The 12,183-nt window shown below is 58.2% G+C and overlaps 2 protein-coding genes across 4 annotated transcripts; one reads left to right on the forward strand and one right to left on the reverse strand.

The window, feature by feature from the left end:
* The first annotated feature begins 24 nt into the window (after positions 1 to 24).
* Positions 25 to 7,026, forward strand: CCDC157 (coiled-coil domain containing 157). Of its 3 annotated transcripts, none has more exons than XM_072351185.1 (10): positions 25 to 601; positions 1,511 to 1,682; positions 2,536 to 3,175; positions 3,799 to 3,876; positions 4,231 to 4,421; positions 4,548 to 4,724; positions 5,110 to 5,278; positions 5,774 to 5,913; positions 6,358 to 6,419; positions 6,502 to 7,026. In XM_072351185.1, exons 1-10 carry the CDS (start codon positions 354 to 356, stop codon positions 6,728 to 6,730), a joined length of 2,106 nt encoding a protein of 701 aa, XP_072207286.1. In that variant the 5' UTR covers positions 25 to 353; the 3' UTR covers positions 6,731 to 7,026. The 3 variants fall into 3 exon arrangements, with proteins under 3 accessions (XP_072207286.1, XP_072207285.1, XP_072207287.1); XM_072351184.1 differs by having other exon boundaries at positions 222 to 601; positions 2,539 to 3,175; XM_072351186.1 differs by lacking the exons at positions 3,799 to 3,876; positions 4,231 to 4,421; positions 4,548 to 4,724; ... (2 more) ...; positions 6,358 to 6,419; positions 6,502 to 7,026 and having other exon boundaries at positions 222 to 601; positions 2,536 to 2,775; positions 2,909 to 3,082.
* A 531-nt stretch (positions 7,027 to 7,557) lies between these two features.
* RNF215 (ring finger protein 215) lies at positions 7,558 to 11,423 on the reverse strand. Its single transcript, XM_072351058.1, has 10 exons — positions 11,141 to 11,423; positions 10,607 to 10,735; positions 10,434 to 10,505; positions 10,267 to 10,352; positions 9,835 to 9,889; positions 9,553 to 9,657; positions 9,308 to 9,424; positions 8,733 to 8,870; positions 8,410 to 8,512; positions 7,558 to 8,231 (listed from the first exon to the last, which is right to left on the reverse strand). Exons 1-10 carry the CDS (start codon positions 11,393 to 11,395, stop codon positions 8,209 to 8,211), a joined length of 1,083 nt encoding a protein of 360 aa, XP_072207159.1. The 5' UTR covers positions 11,396 to 11,423; the 3' UTR covers positions 7,558 to 8,208.
* Positions 11,424 to 12,183: the final 760 nt, after the last annotated feature.

Raw genomic sequence — 12,183 nt, forward strand, 5'->3', positions numbered from 1 at the left:
GAGCTGCGCGTCGCGGGGCGGGGCGTTGCCATGGCAGCGGGCGCGGCGCCGCGGCCTAGGCCCAGCCGCCAGCCCTACAGCCTCACCTGTACCCGGTGGGCCCCTCTCGGCGTCCCAGCACCCTCAGTGCCCCCACCGCTGCTGCTTGCCTTCCGCAGCTCCCTGCAGGCCGCTGCCTAGGCACCCCTCGCCCCAAATCTTCCAGCCTTGGGGACGCAGCACTTGTCCCCTCCATTCCCCTGGCAGCCCTTTGGTGTCACCCACGATCTGTTCCTAGCGCTGCCCACCTTTGCCTCTGCCCCACAGAGACTCCGTCCATCCATCTGTCTGTCCACCCCGCGTCGTCCTGCAGCATGGCACACCTCCTGGGACACCCCGGCTGCATGGCGAGCCTGCAGGCCGACCTGAGGGACCTGCAAGGAGCCATCACCGACGTCACCTCCCGCACCGGCCCTGCACGCTTCCCCTCCTGGAAGTTCCCCAACAAAGTGTCCTGCGAGCTGGATCTGCTGGCGCTGCTGGAGCGGTACAGTCATGCCGAGGGAGACCCTGAGTTCAGCCAGCATGCGCACGTGGTGCTGCTGGAGCTGGTGATAGACAGGTGAGCGGGCAGAGCACCCTGCAAAAAGCACCTTGCACAGCAGCTCCTTCCCCGCGGAGGGAAGATGTTTGTCTGATGCAGCCAAGTGCTTTGGGCAGCAGGTTGGAACTGGGTGGTCTTTGAGGTCAAAGAATCACAACATCATTGATAGTTCATCTGGTCCAACTCCCCCATAGTGAACAGAGACACCCACAGCTAGATCAGGGTGCTCAGAGCCCTGTCCAGCCTGGCCTTGAATGTCTCGATCCCTTGGATCATTTTTCTGGCCCTCCTCTGGCTGTGCTCCAGCAGCCCCGTGTCTCTCCTGCACTGAGCACTCCCCATCTGGATGCAGCACTCCAGGTGAGGTCTCACAAAGCAGAGGGGCAAATCCCCTCCCTCACCCTGCTGGCTCAGCTGCCTTGGATGCAGCCCAGGGTATGGTTGGCTTTTCAGGCTGTGAGGGCACAGTGCTGGCTCTTGTCCTGCTGCCATCCACCGGTACCCCAGGTCCTTTTTGGCAGGGCTGTGTTCAGTTCTTTCATCCCCCAGCTTTTATTGCTTGTGGGGGTCCCTTCCAACTCAAGCTTTTCTATGATTCTACGAAAACAATTTTAAAGATGAGCCATGCCCTCAGATCTGTCTCTGGATCCTCTGGTCCTAACAATGCAGGTTCAATAACAGCAGTGAGTGCTCCAAATCTTTATGGAGAGTCTAACTGCAGCCCCTTGGAGCTACATCCTGGTGCTGCAGGGAGATGTAATCCTTCCCAGTCTTGTTCCAGGCCTGAGGAGGGTTACATGCACACTGTTATCCAGCCTCCTTTGCTGCTGTGCTGGTTTTTCAGGCTCACTGCTCTGTTAAATGCCAAGGGCCCTCTTCCCGTTACAAATATTTTATTGCTCTAAGCTGTGTTTCATTTCCACAAAGGCTGCTGCTGCTGCTTCAGAGCTTCACGGGCTATGCAGAAAACCTGCTCAGTGAGCGAACTGTGCCCCCAGCGGAGGCAGTGGGACCATGCATGTCGGCAGGGCTGACGGTGAGGAGGTACTGGCACAGCATGCTGCGACTGGGGGCCTGCTACCAGCAGCTTCAGACTGAGGTGGGCCATACAGGGGTGTGTGGGTACTTGGAGCAAAGCACAGGGCTCATGGCAAGGCCTCAACGCCTACACAGTTTGGAAGATACACCAGCCATGCCCATGGCATGGAGCTGATGTCACAGTCTTTTTCCAGGATGCCATAGTACATGTGGTGGCTGCTCCAGATGCACTCCCTGACTGTGACTTCCAGGCCTCTACCAAGATTTTGGGACTGGGGAGCCTGGCTGCTCTTATTGCTTGGAAAAATATTTTCCTCTTGCCAACTTGCCTCTGTGGCTCTGCTGACCCACGCTGTGTGGGGCTGAGCTGGCCTACATCAGTGAAATGATTTGTGGTAAAAATACCATACTTCTCCCCTACGTTTTATTTTCAGAATGATGCCTCTCGTGGCATAGTGTCAGAATAATTCATTTCACATAACCAGCAGACAGTACAGTGAGGCGTGACAGAAGGAAAATAACAAAAACAAGAGCCAGGGAGGAGGTTCTGCTGCAGAAACTGTGAACCCACAGCTCTGCTAGACAAGCAGTGACCAAAAAGCTACCTGAGAGCTTGAGAAATTCAGTTCCCTGGTGTCAGGCAGAACTAGTGGTAACCCATGCTGTGTGTAAACATCATTTTGCTTACAGGCCACCTGCTTTCACTGTAACACAATAAATAATGAATCCTGAGCGCTTGGTAGCTCTGTCCTCCAGCAAGCTCTGAGAGTGCGTGCTCTGACCTTGTAGCTTCTTGGCTGCACTGATGTCCTGTCCCCATCCTTCATACCTCTGCATTCAGCTCTCCTGAATTGTTTGCTGATGATGAGGTTCAGCCTGGGCTCTATGTTTGTGTCCTGTGCTCTTTTCACCAGAAGAAGACTTGCAGGAAGGATATTGCTGCACTACGATCCACCCCTGAGGCTGAGAGAATTGCAAAGGAATGCTTGAAGGACTGTTTGCCATCTGCTTCAGAGCCAAGCACACCCCCAAGTGCTGCCCAGCCCAGGCCTGCCTGCAGCCCTGTTGAGCGCAGTCGCAGCATCTCCACGCAGACAGCAGAGCCTCCAGCACCCTGTGACGGCTGTGCCAGTGCCCAGGCTGGCCTTCAAGAGGTCAGCAAAGCCATCATCAGCATCTGCCAGAGCCAGAACATCCCCTCAGCTCTGAGCAGATTTCAGGAGGTGGTGGAGGGCACTGAGGGGAGAAGGACCCTCTCTGCAACTGATGTGAGCTATTGGATCTCAGAGCAAAGCAAAGACCTCTCACACATCAGCAAACACCTCCACACGCTGCTGGAGCAGGTCAACCCTCTGAAGTCTGAACTGGCAGAGTCAAAGAAGGAGAAGGATGAGCTGCAGAAACAGGTGGAGGACTTTGCTCGGCTGCTTCAGGTGGAGAAGGAGACCCAAGAACAGCAGAGGAAGGAGGCTGAGCAGAGCCTGGAAGCAAAGAACAAAGAGCGTTTGGAGGCTGTAGCCAGGCTGGAGCAGGACAAGGATGACCTACGGAGAGGTACAGTGCTGTCCCCTGCATCCCCTTCCAGGTTTGGGGTATTTGCGGAAGGAGGCAGCCTGCAGTCAAACCTTGGTTCCACCACCACCATGAGCAGGGCTTTGGCCACTAGTTTTGGTAGGTCCTGCACCAGTGGTGAGCAAACGCTCCCTGTGGGGTCATTACATAGTTTTCTGATGTCTTACATGGCCGAGACAAGGAGACAAGCCATGCCATGGGTTTACTTGGCCATACCTGCCTTTTATCCATTGACAGCAGCTCTTGGAGTAGATGAAGGCCACTGCACTGGCATCACTGCCTTTCCTGATGCCCTCATTATCTCCCAGATTCTTCTTCTGCTTCTGTATTTCCATCATCTCATTTTCCACCACTGCAAGCTCCACATGCTCTCTGTGTCCCATCTCTGCAGCATCTCACATGCTGGCAGCTGTTCCCTGCTATGAGGCTTACTCCCAGCAGTGGGAGCTGCTTGTCCTCATCCTCTCACTGCCTCCTCTCTGCTGAATCACAGCATGATACAATTACTGGCTGAAAAAATTCTTTGGCACAGTCAGTTGCTGCCTCTTTGTTTTAATTTCTTTGAGGAGCTGTTTAATGTTTAGTAATATTTTGCTTTGATTTAGGAGCTGCTCTACTGGAAGAGCAAATCTCTGCCCTAAAGGAAGCACTGGCCACAAAGCAGGCTGCTGTGCAGGAGCTGGGTAAGGACCTGGGGGGCTCATCCAGTTGGCACATCTCTCCCTGAGTCTGGCTCTGATCTTGCACATGTTTTTCACGCATTTAACTCCTGGCTTTCCCAGAATTTGCTGGGGTTAGACCTAGTGGGAATGGGAGGATGACATGACCTCCTCATTGCAGTGCCCAAACATCATCCAGCACCAGGGTGGGTTGGTACTGGTGCTGGCTGAGATTTGGGGTTCCCTGGGACACCAAGTGCCCTGCTGCCAGCCCTTGCAAGCACTTGCAGAGGCTGTAGGGCCACTAAAGACAACTTCTGGCCTGGGAGCTTCTCCCTATCCTGCCCAGCCTGTGCCACAGTTGCTGTGCCTCCCCAGAGGCAACCAAGCAAACTTTGCTGGAGGACTTGAAGACTGCAGTGGTGGCCAGGAGCCGGGTGCTGGAGCTGGAGGAGGAGGTGCAGCAGCTCACCAGCCAGCGGGACAGCCTGGGCCAGGAGCTGAGTGCAGTCACCACTCAGCTGGAGAAGGAGAAGGCCAAAGTGGAGAGCACACTGAGGCACGAGAAGGTATGAACAGAGCTCTATGGAGCTGTCCAGTTTTGACCACAACCCCTCACTGCCATGGGTGCTGCTTCTCCATGGCCCTGGCATCAGGACAGCAGCAGCCTCCGGCAGGCTCGCCTCCCTGCACAGTCCCTACAGGCCAAGCAGAGCACCCTGCTGCAGCAGCTGGACAGCCTGGACCAGGAGCGTGAGGAGCTGCAAGCTAGCCTGGGGGAGGTTGAGGAGGACAGAGCCAGGATGGCAGAGCAGCTGCAGGAGAGCCAGAAGCAGAAGGAGCAGAGCATGCACCAGCTACGGGTGCAGCAGGTACCCAGCCTTTGTCAGGGGAAGCAACCAGGACAGGACACAGCTGTGCCACTGGGCTCCCAGGAGCCACCTCTGCCCCATCCCACACTTGTGGGCAGTTCTCCCAGGACAGTGGCTGTGTCAGCTAGTTTGACATTGCCATGTGGTTACTTCCACGTAGTGACCATTCTCTCTCACACTCATTTCATGGTTGCTTGAAGCAGCCTGTGCTTCAGACACAGAGACCATTACAGCCAAGACTACGCTGTCCCTCTGTTTGGGGATATCCTTATCCCATAAGGACAGGAATCTTTTCCTGGGTAGTCCAATGGGCCTTCCCTAGACTGTTCAATAATGGGTTTGGGAAGGTGCCCCCAAAACTCACCCATCTGCTCTGGCCCCACAGGAGCTGCTGGACACATTGCAGCAGGAGAAGCTGAGACTGGAGCAGTCCATCTCTGAGCTACAGGAGAATGTTTCTGGGCTGGAGGAGCAGGCAAAGGAGCTGAAAGAGCGGGAGAAACTCCTGGTGTTCTTCCCTGAGCTGCACATCCCCGTTGAGACACAGTTTGAGAGTAAGGGACGGGGCAACAGGCAGCAGTGCATGCTTCTGCAGCAGCAGGCCTGGGGTCTCCTGGAGCTCACATGAGATCCTGTCAGCCCTGGGCACATTGGTGTCACTTGTGTAACAGTCCGTCCTCCTGACATGAGTCAGTTGCAGCCAGGAAGGGCTCAGTCCCTGTGAGGCACTAAGCCGCTACCATCTTAACCTGATTCTTTATGTGGGTGCTGTGTGTCCCACATCTGGCACAAAAGCAGGGCAAGGCTTGGACATGGCTGCGTTTGTCCTTGCTGTTTCATATGACAGATTGGGGTGCCAGCTGCCACTTCCTGTTGTTCTCCAGTTCAGGAAGGTTCATTTCCAGCAGCTACCGCCTTGCTTGAGGGGGAGGACAGAAGAGCAAATGGTCCCAGGGTGCAGGGACAGGCTCTGCTGCCAGCACCTCTGTGCAGGTTTGGGTAGTGTGTTGAGCTCAGGCTTGACACAAAGCACCATGTTTCATCTGCAGGCACTGGGAACATCACTGAGGACATGGAGAAGCAGCTGCAGGCCAACCACATCAGGATTGGTGTGCTGGAGCAGGAGAACACGCGGCTCAGGGCTGCGCTGGCCAAGGTGAAGGCAGCTGCTCAGCAGGGCGTGCTGCAGGTGAGCTGGGGGCTGGCAGGATGGGGGCTGCCTGCCCCAGGGCCACCCTGCAAACCCTGCCCACAACCCCTGGGGATCGGTTCCATGGCCGTACCCTTACAGGAGGTAAAAAAGAAAAGGTTCCCAGGAGTGGAAGGCTGTGGTGCTCCTTGTGTAGCATTACCTGGGGCTCCCAGTCTGCTCCTCATGGGGCTGAGCAGGACGAAGCCCAGCTCCATGGTTCTGTGGTGTCCCTCCAGAGGTCGGTCTGGTTGAACCAGCAGCAGTAGGCTGCTGTGCTGAGGTGCCTGGGGCTGGTTCCCAGCTTCCTTACGTCAGCCCCCATGGCTTTTGTGCTTCCGTTTCATCACTACCTGCTCAGCAGTGAAATCCACCCACAGCAGAAGTCAAGATAAGCAACCATGGAGCCAAACACGTGAGTTTCACCTCCTCTCTTTTCCCCAGCACATCCCACAGACCCAGCAGTGGACTCAGCTCAGCAGTCAGCGTGGAGGGGAGGCTGCAGGGTGAGTGGGAGCAGAGAGGACAGCATTGGGGGGCTTCCACCTCTTACTCCCCTTCAACCTCTTCCACTTCTCCCCTCCACAGTCCTCCGAGCAGCCAAGGCAGCGGAGATGGCAAAGGATTGTACAGAGCCACCAGCAAGGCCCGGCAGAGACCCGTGGGCAGCCAGCAACATAAGCTGCTCCCAACAGAACCTGCACGTGAGGCCAGAGCCTGCATCACACTGCCAGCGGAGGGACTGGTGCTGGCTCCACACAAGCCCAGAGGGAGCAGCAGCACAGCCAGAGCACACCACTTCTCGCACCGCAAATAGCTGCTTGGGAGACAGAGGCAGAGGTGAAGCATTAACAAGCAGCATGCAGCTACTCCCTTTTCCCTGCAGGACCTCGTTACCTGTTGCAAACATGAAGGTATGTTCCCTTGGGAAACTCGGTCTGCCTTCCTGTTGTTCCGTGCCCAAGGAACAGTGTTGCTGAGTGGGTGTAACACTTGTGGGCAGTGGTCCCACAGCAGCTGGGAGGCTGAAAGAAGGCTGAGGCTGCCAGCCAGCAGCTGTTGCTACACCTTGTTTACTACAGGTGACCTCAATAAACCTGTCTGCGCAGCTTCCCCTGCTGGCCCTCTGTTGAGCAACGTTGTGAAGCACAAGGCAGTGGAGTGCATGGGTTGGGCTGGCATGTACCCTTCCTGTCTCCCACAGCACAGCAGCCCCAGAAGCCACTGTATAGCAGTGGTGATTGGAGTGGGTCAGGTACAAACACTGCTGGCAACAAGGGGACCAGCATTCAGGCAAGGAGGCCTGGGGGGGAAATTTTCAGCACGCAGAGATGGCTCTGAATAGTGAGCAGAGCAGGGCTGGCAGCATTCCTGGATAGTGGAGTTCAGCTGCCCACAGCTCAGCTGCTGCAGCAATCCTTGGCTCAGCTCTGATCCTGACCAACTCAGAAGCACCCACACAATGCCTAAGCACAGCCTGGCTCAGTTCAAGCCAGGGAGCTGTTCCCAGGAGGCAGCTACACTGCTTTGAAGAGAACTCACAGGCTTAACTTGCCAGCAAAGGCTGCAGCCTAGAGAGTGCTCTTGCAGCAAGGAAAAGTGGTCAGCAGGGCCAAGAACCACACAACACAAGACACAGCAGCCTCTCTGAGCTCTGTATTTAATAGTATCTGCCACAGGTAGTGCTGCAGCTCCAGCTGCCACATGGAACAAGAGCCCTTGCAGGCTCACAGCGAGTCCACAAGCACTCTGTGTTCAGCTAACTCGTACTGTCCTTTCTAATAAGTTAGTATAAATAAGGTGGTTCGTCCTCCCCCCCACGCCCCCACCCACCCTCAGCTGTGGCAGAGTCTCAGGTGCAGGCAGGCTCCCAGCCTGGTGCTGCCCACCTGTTGCAACCACAGGCAAATAGAAAAGACTTAGAAAAAATGATGAGCAGGGAGAGGGAACAGCCAAGCCTGCGCTCTTCCCTTCAGTGCCTGCAGACTCTGCCGACAGCCTTAGTGGCCCCTCCCCAGTTATACCCATGAGTGCTTTCCCTGGCACCCATCCCCCAGCCATTTGGCTAATGCCCAGCCATGCCCCTGGCCCCTCTACTCATGCCAAGCAGGGAGAGCCCCCCAAAGTCTTCACTCTCCTAAGGGCCAGGCACTGCCTGGTGCTGCAAAGGGCATGGCCGTGCTGAGCCTGCTCCAGCTCCAAGCACAGCTCACCCCACACCTGCCCTGTCCTTCCCCAGCTCTTCCCAGAGCAGCCATGGGTCCGTCTGTCCCCGGAGTGCATCCACTGAGCCGACTAACTCTCTCCACAGCAGTTCCCTGCAAGGGAGAAGGATGGGGGGTGTCACACAGGGATCACAAGAGCAGAGCAGCCTGTGGCTGGCACCACTTCCTCCCCAGCCCTTGCCCGGCCATGAACACGCTCCCCAGAGAGTGAACTGGGATGCAGGATGTGTGGGGGCCCGCCAGGATCTCCCAGTCCCAGAGCTGCTCTCACCCAGGATGTTATGCTTGCAGAGCGGGCAGGTGTGCTGCAGGAGGAGCCAAGGGTCCACACAGTCGCGGTGAAACTCGTGGGAACACGGCAGCACGCGCAGCCACTGCAGGGAGGGAAGCAGGTGGGACACGTGAGCCACGAGGTGCACAGCAATCTGCCCCCTGCCCGCAGAGGGGGGCACTCCCCAACCGCACCTCCCCCTCACAGGGACACCCCTGCCCTGATAAAGCATGAGAAGGCTCAGCCCCATGGAACAGAGCAAAGGGGCGGTGTTAGCATGCGTGGCCCTAAGCCGTCACTGGGACCAGCCCCACCAGTCTGACCTGGCTCTTGCTGAACTGGTCCAGGCACACGGCACAGCTATCGATCTCACAGGCCCGGCTCCGCAGCGCCCTGCCTGGATTGTACCGCCGTGTCTTCAGGGCCAACAGCCGCCGCCGAATGTGCTGCTTCAGGTCCAGCTGGAGACACAGAGCAGGAGGTGAGGAGAAATGAGTGGAGCACAGAATCACACTGGTTGGAAAAGGCCCATTAGAACATCAAGTCCATCAACTAACGCCACAGTTCCAACACTCAGCTACGTCCTTAAGCGCTGTGTCCACACCTCTCTTAAATACCTACCAAATGCCTTCAATATCTCCAAGAGATAGTGACCGCCGCCTCCCTGGGCAGCCCTTCCCACACCTAACCACCTTTTCTGTGAATAAATTTGTCCTCTCATCCAACCTAAACCTCCCCTGGTGCAACCTGAGGCCGTTGTCTCACATCCCATCACACTCCACATGAACAAAAACCCCTCCTTGCAGGAAGCTGCACAGAGCACTGAGGTCTCCCCTCATCCTCCTCCAAACCAAACAGTCCCAGTCCCCTTGGCTGCCCCCCACACCCTGTGTCCCACCTCAGCATCCCGCTCCGACAGGCCTTGCCGTGACTGCCGCTGTGCCTGCACCATCACCCCCATGCAGAGGAGCAGAGCAATGAGCAGGATGGTGTTCCACAGCTGCTGCAGGTACTTCTGCAAGGATAGCACCATCAGGAGCTCAGGGGGCGAATGGGAGACCCCCGCTTGACCCCCAGCCTCATCCCCAGCTGTGCTGATGCTGAGGAGTGGCACAGGGATGCCTGCGGGTGCTGCTGACGCACCTGGACCTGCGAGCTGTTCTCCCCGGTGCAGATGACACCCTGCCACTCGCCATACAGGCCCCCTCGGGACAGGCCACAGGTGGACCACAGGGTGAGTGTCACCCCCTGCAAGGCAGGACACCACGTCACCACATGCTGCAGCACAAGGGGCAGGACTGAGAGACACCAGCAGCTCCAACAGCCCTTGCACGCCTGCCTCCTGCTCCATAGATATCCCCACAGCTGGGCACGGCCGTGCCCCTGTCCTCATACCCAAACAAAGGAGGTGGAGGACCTACATACCAGGTTCTCCAGCAGCACCGCCTGGTATGTGATCTTCGCTGTAGCCCGTAGTCCTCTATGAGCAAGAGGCATAAAGAGCATCAGCCATGTGGAGGATGCAGCATCCCCAGCACCCAGCTGCCCTCTTCCTGCCAGGCACAGGCCACACTGAGGGAGGCCACTCCTGAGACGTGTGCGAGGACAGAGGGCCACGCGGAGGAAACGACAGTGACATTTTCCACCCAGTCCCCTCAGCAACTACACAGAGATCACGTCCCTGCTCCGTGCCCATTTCCCAGTCAATGAAGCCACCACACGTGCCCCCTGCTCCCATGCCAAGCTGAGCTCGCCAGACACCTCCTGAGCCCCCTCTGCTTCCCCACACCACACAGCAGTGCCGGCTGTGCTCTGCTGCCCACGGCACCAACCAGAGTGCTGCAAGAGGACGCTCACCGCAGCAGTGCTCCCAGCAGCCGGGTGACATTGTCCGAGGATTGGATTACGATGACGGGCTTAGCAAGGAGCTGGGAGACATCCAGCTGCACCAGACAGAGAAGCAACAGCTCTGAGTGGGGCAGGAGAGCAGCCAGAGTGCCAGCAGGACTGCAGGGCTCTCCTACCTCCCGGATGGCATTCTGGTTCAGTGCCAGGATGAGCAGGGCTGAAGCCCCCAGTACCAGGGCTCGCTTCATCTGCAGGGACAGAAGGCTCAGCACAACGGGCCAGCACTGCCCCCATCACTGCTGAGTGGCCCAGAAGGTGCCTGTGGGCTGTTGCTGCTACACGTGCTCACCTTGCTGACCACGGCAGCAGTGAAGGACTCCTCCTTGGCGCTGCGGGGGCTGTCTGCCGGCTCCTCACCCACAGGCACCACCCCGATCCAGCTGTCGGCAGCACCCAGCTCCGGCTCCGCATCCCCCACCTGCAACCATGGACACAACGTGGACACGTCAGGGACTCGAGGCATTGCAGCTGTGCAGCAGGGAGCAGGACGGGGCTGGCAGCCAGGGAGTGTGAGTGGGGCACACAGCGGGGAACTGCCCACATCACATCACATCTACCCCCGGCTGGACACACTGCCCTGCTGGGCCCCAACAACCCTCCCTTCCCATTGCTCCACACCGCCCAGTACTTCCAAGTGCTTCAGGGTTGCCATCGCTCCCCCACTGACCCCGGGTCCCAGTTCCCACCACCCTCCCACTAACCCCAGTTCCCATCACCTCCCAGTTCCAACCCCCCCATCCCCCCGGCTCCCCTCCCTGCCCCCCAGTTCCCCACGTGGCTCCCCAGTCCTTCCCGCACCCCACACCCCCCCCGCTCCCCTCACCAGCACCAGCCGCCCCCCGATCTCCTCTTCCCGCGGCGCCCCGCGGCCCGGCCCGCTCCCGTCCCCCGCCGCGCCCAGCAGGGCCCCGCGCAGCGTGTAGGAGCCGCCGGGCCCCGCCGCCGTCCCGTCACCGTCCCCGGCCGCGTCCCCCGGTCCCGACACAGACACTTCCACGCGGGCGGAGGTCGCCGGTCCCGGCCCGGCCCGGCTCAGAGCCAGCAGCGGAGCCAGCAGAGCTGCACGCAGAGCCGCCATGGCTGCCCCGCGCCGCCGCACAGCGCCCCCCCGCGGCGGGGAGGTCCGAGGGGAGACATAGGGGATGAGCCACTGGTCTGGGGGGTGGATGTGGGGGGAGAATGGGGTGAGAACGAAGAGGAAAGGGGGAGGTGGAGGTGGAGGTGGAGGTGGAGGACACTCTGCTCTTCTTCTAGGCTTTTAATCCAGCTGATAGACAAGGGCCGGGCTCAGTGCTGACTGTGCACAGAGCTGCTCTGCTCCTTACTGACCCACCAGCTGGGATGGAGAAATGGGGATGGGGGCTGGGAAGGGAAAAAGAACGTGAAGGGGAAAGGATTTGGGATGAGAAGGATAAAGGAGAAGCTGGAAGGGATGGGGATGAGGTTGCAGATGGGTAGTGGAAAAATGTGCATGGAATTGGATGGAGATAAGCACAGAGGGAGGCACTGGTACCAGCCATGGGATGGAGACTGATCTGGGTGCAGGGACAGGTACTGGGACTGGGCTGTGATTGGGAACCACCACTGGGAGCAGGGAAATGACAGCGACAAGGCCCAGCACTGGCACTGGGAGAGCACCGAGCATGGGGACAAGGCTGAAGCCTGAAGGGACAGTGGGCTCCAGTCTGTGCCCCCTCAACATGTCACCACAATCACATCCAGGCACACGTGTGCAATGCTGGCACAGCACTCCACAACCCCTTGGGACCTAATCCAGGGACAAGCCTGTGGGGCTGTGCCAGAGGCAGCGGGTGCACATTGAGACACAACCTTGGGGATCACAGCAGCCCCCAGCCCAAGGGACAA

The sequence above is a fragment of the Excalfactoria chinensis genome, chromosome 16, assembly GCF_039878825.1.
Source record: "Excalfactoria chinensis isolate bCotChi1 chromosome 16, bCotChi1.hap2, whole genome shotgun sequence".
Lineage (NCBI taxonomy): Eukaryota > Metazoa > Chordata > Aves > Galliformes > Phasianidae > Excalfactoria > Excalfactoria chinensis.

Coding starts and splice junctions, on each gene's coding strand:
- CCDC157 (XM_072351185.1), top strand. CDS start 354: ATGGCACACCTCCTGGGACACCCCGGCTGCATGGCGAGCCTGCAGGCC. Junction 3,176..3,798: donor CAAGGATGACCTACGGAGAG/GTACAGTGCTGT, acceptor GCTTTGATTTAG/GAGCTGCTCTACTGGAAGAG. Junction 4,422..4,547: donor GCACACTGAGGCACGAGAAG/GTATGAACAGAG, acceptor CTCCCTGCACAG/TCCCTACAGGCCAAGCAGAG.
- RNF215 (XM_072351058.1), bottom strand. CDS start 11,395: ATGGCGGCTCTGCGTGCAGCTCTGCTGGCTCCGCTGCTGGCTCTGAGC. Junction 8,871..9,307: donor TGTCGGAGCGGGATGCTGAG/GTGGGACACAGG, acceptor CTGTGTCTCCAG/CTGGACCTGAAGCAGCACAT. Junction 8,232..8,409: donor CTGCAAGCATAACATCCTGG/GTGAGAGCAGCT, acceptor TCTCCCTTGCAG/GGAACTGCTGTGGAGAGAGT.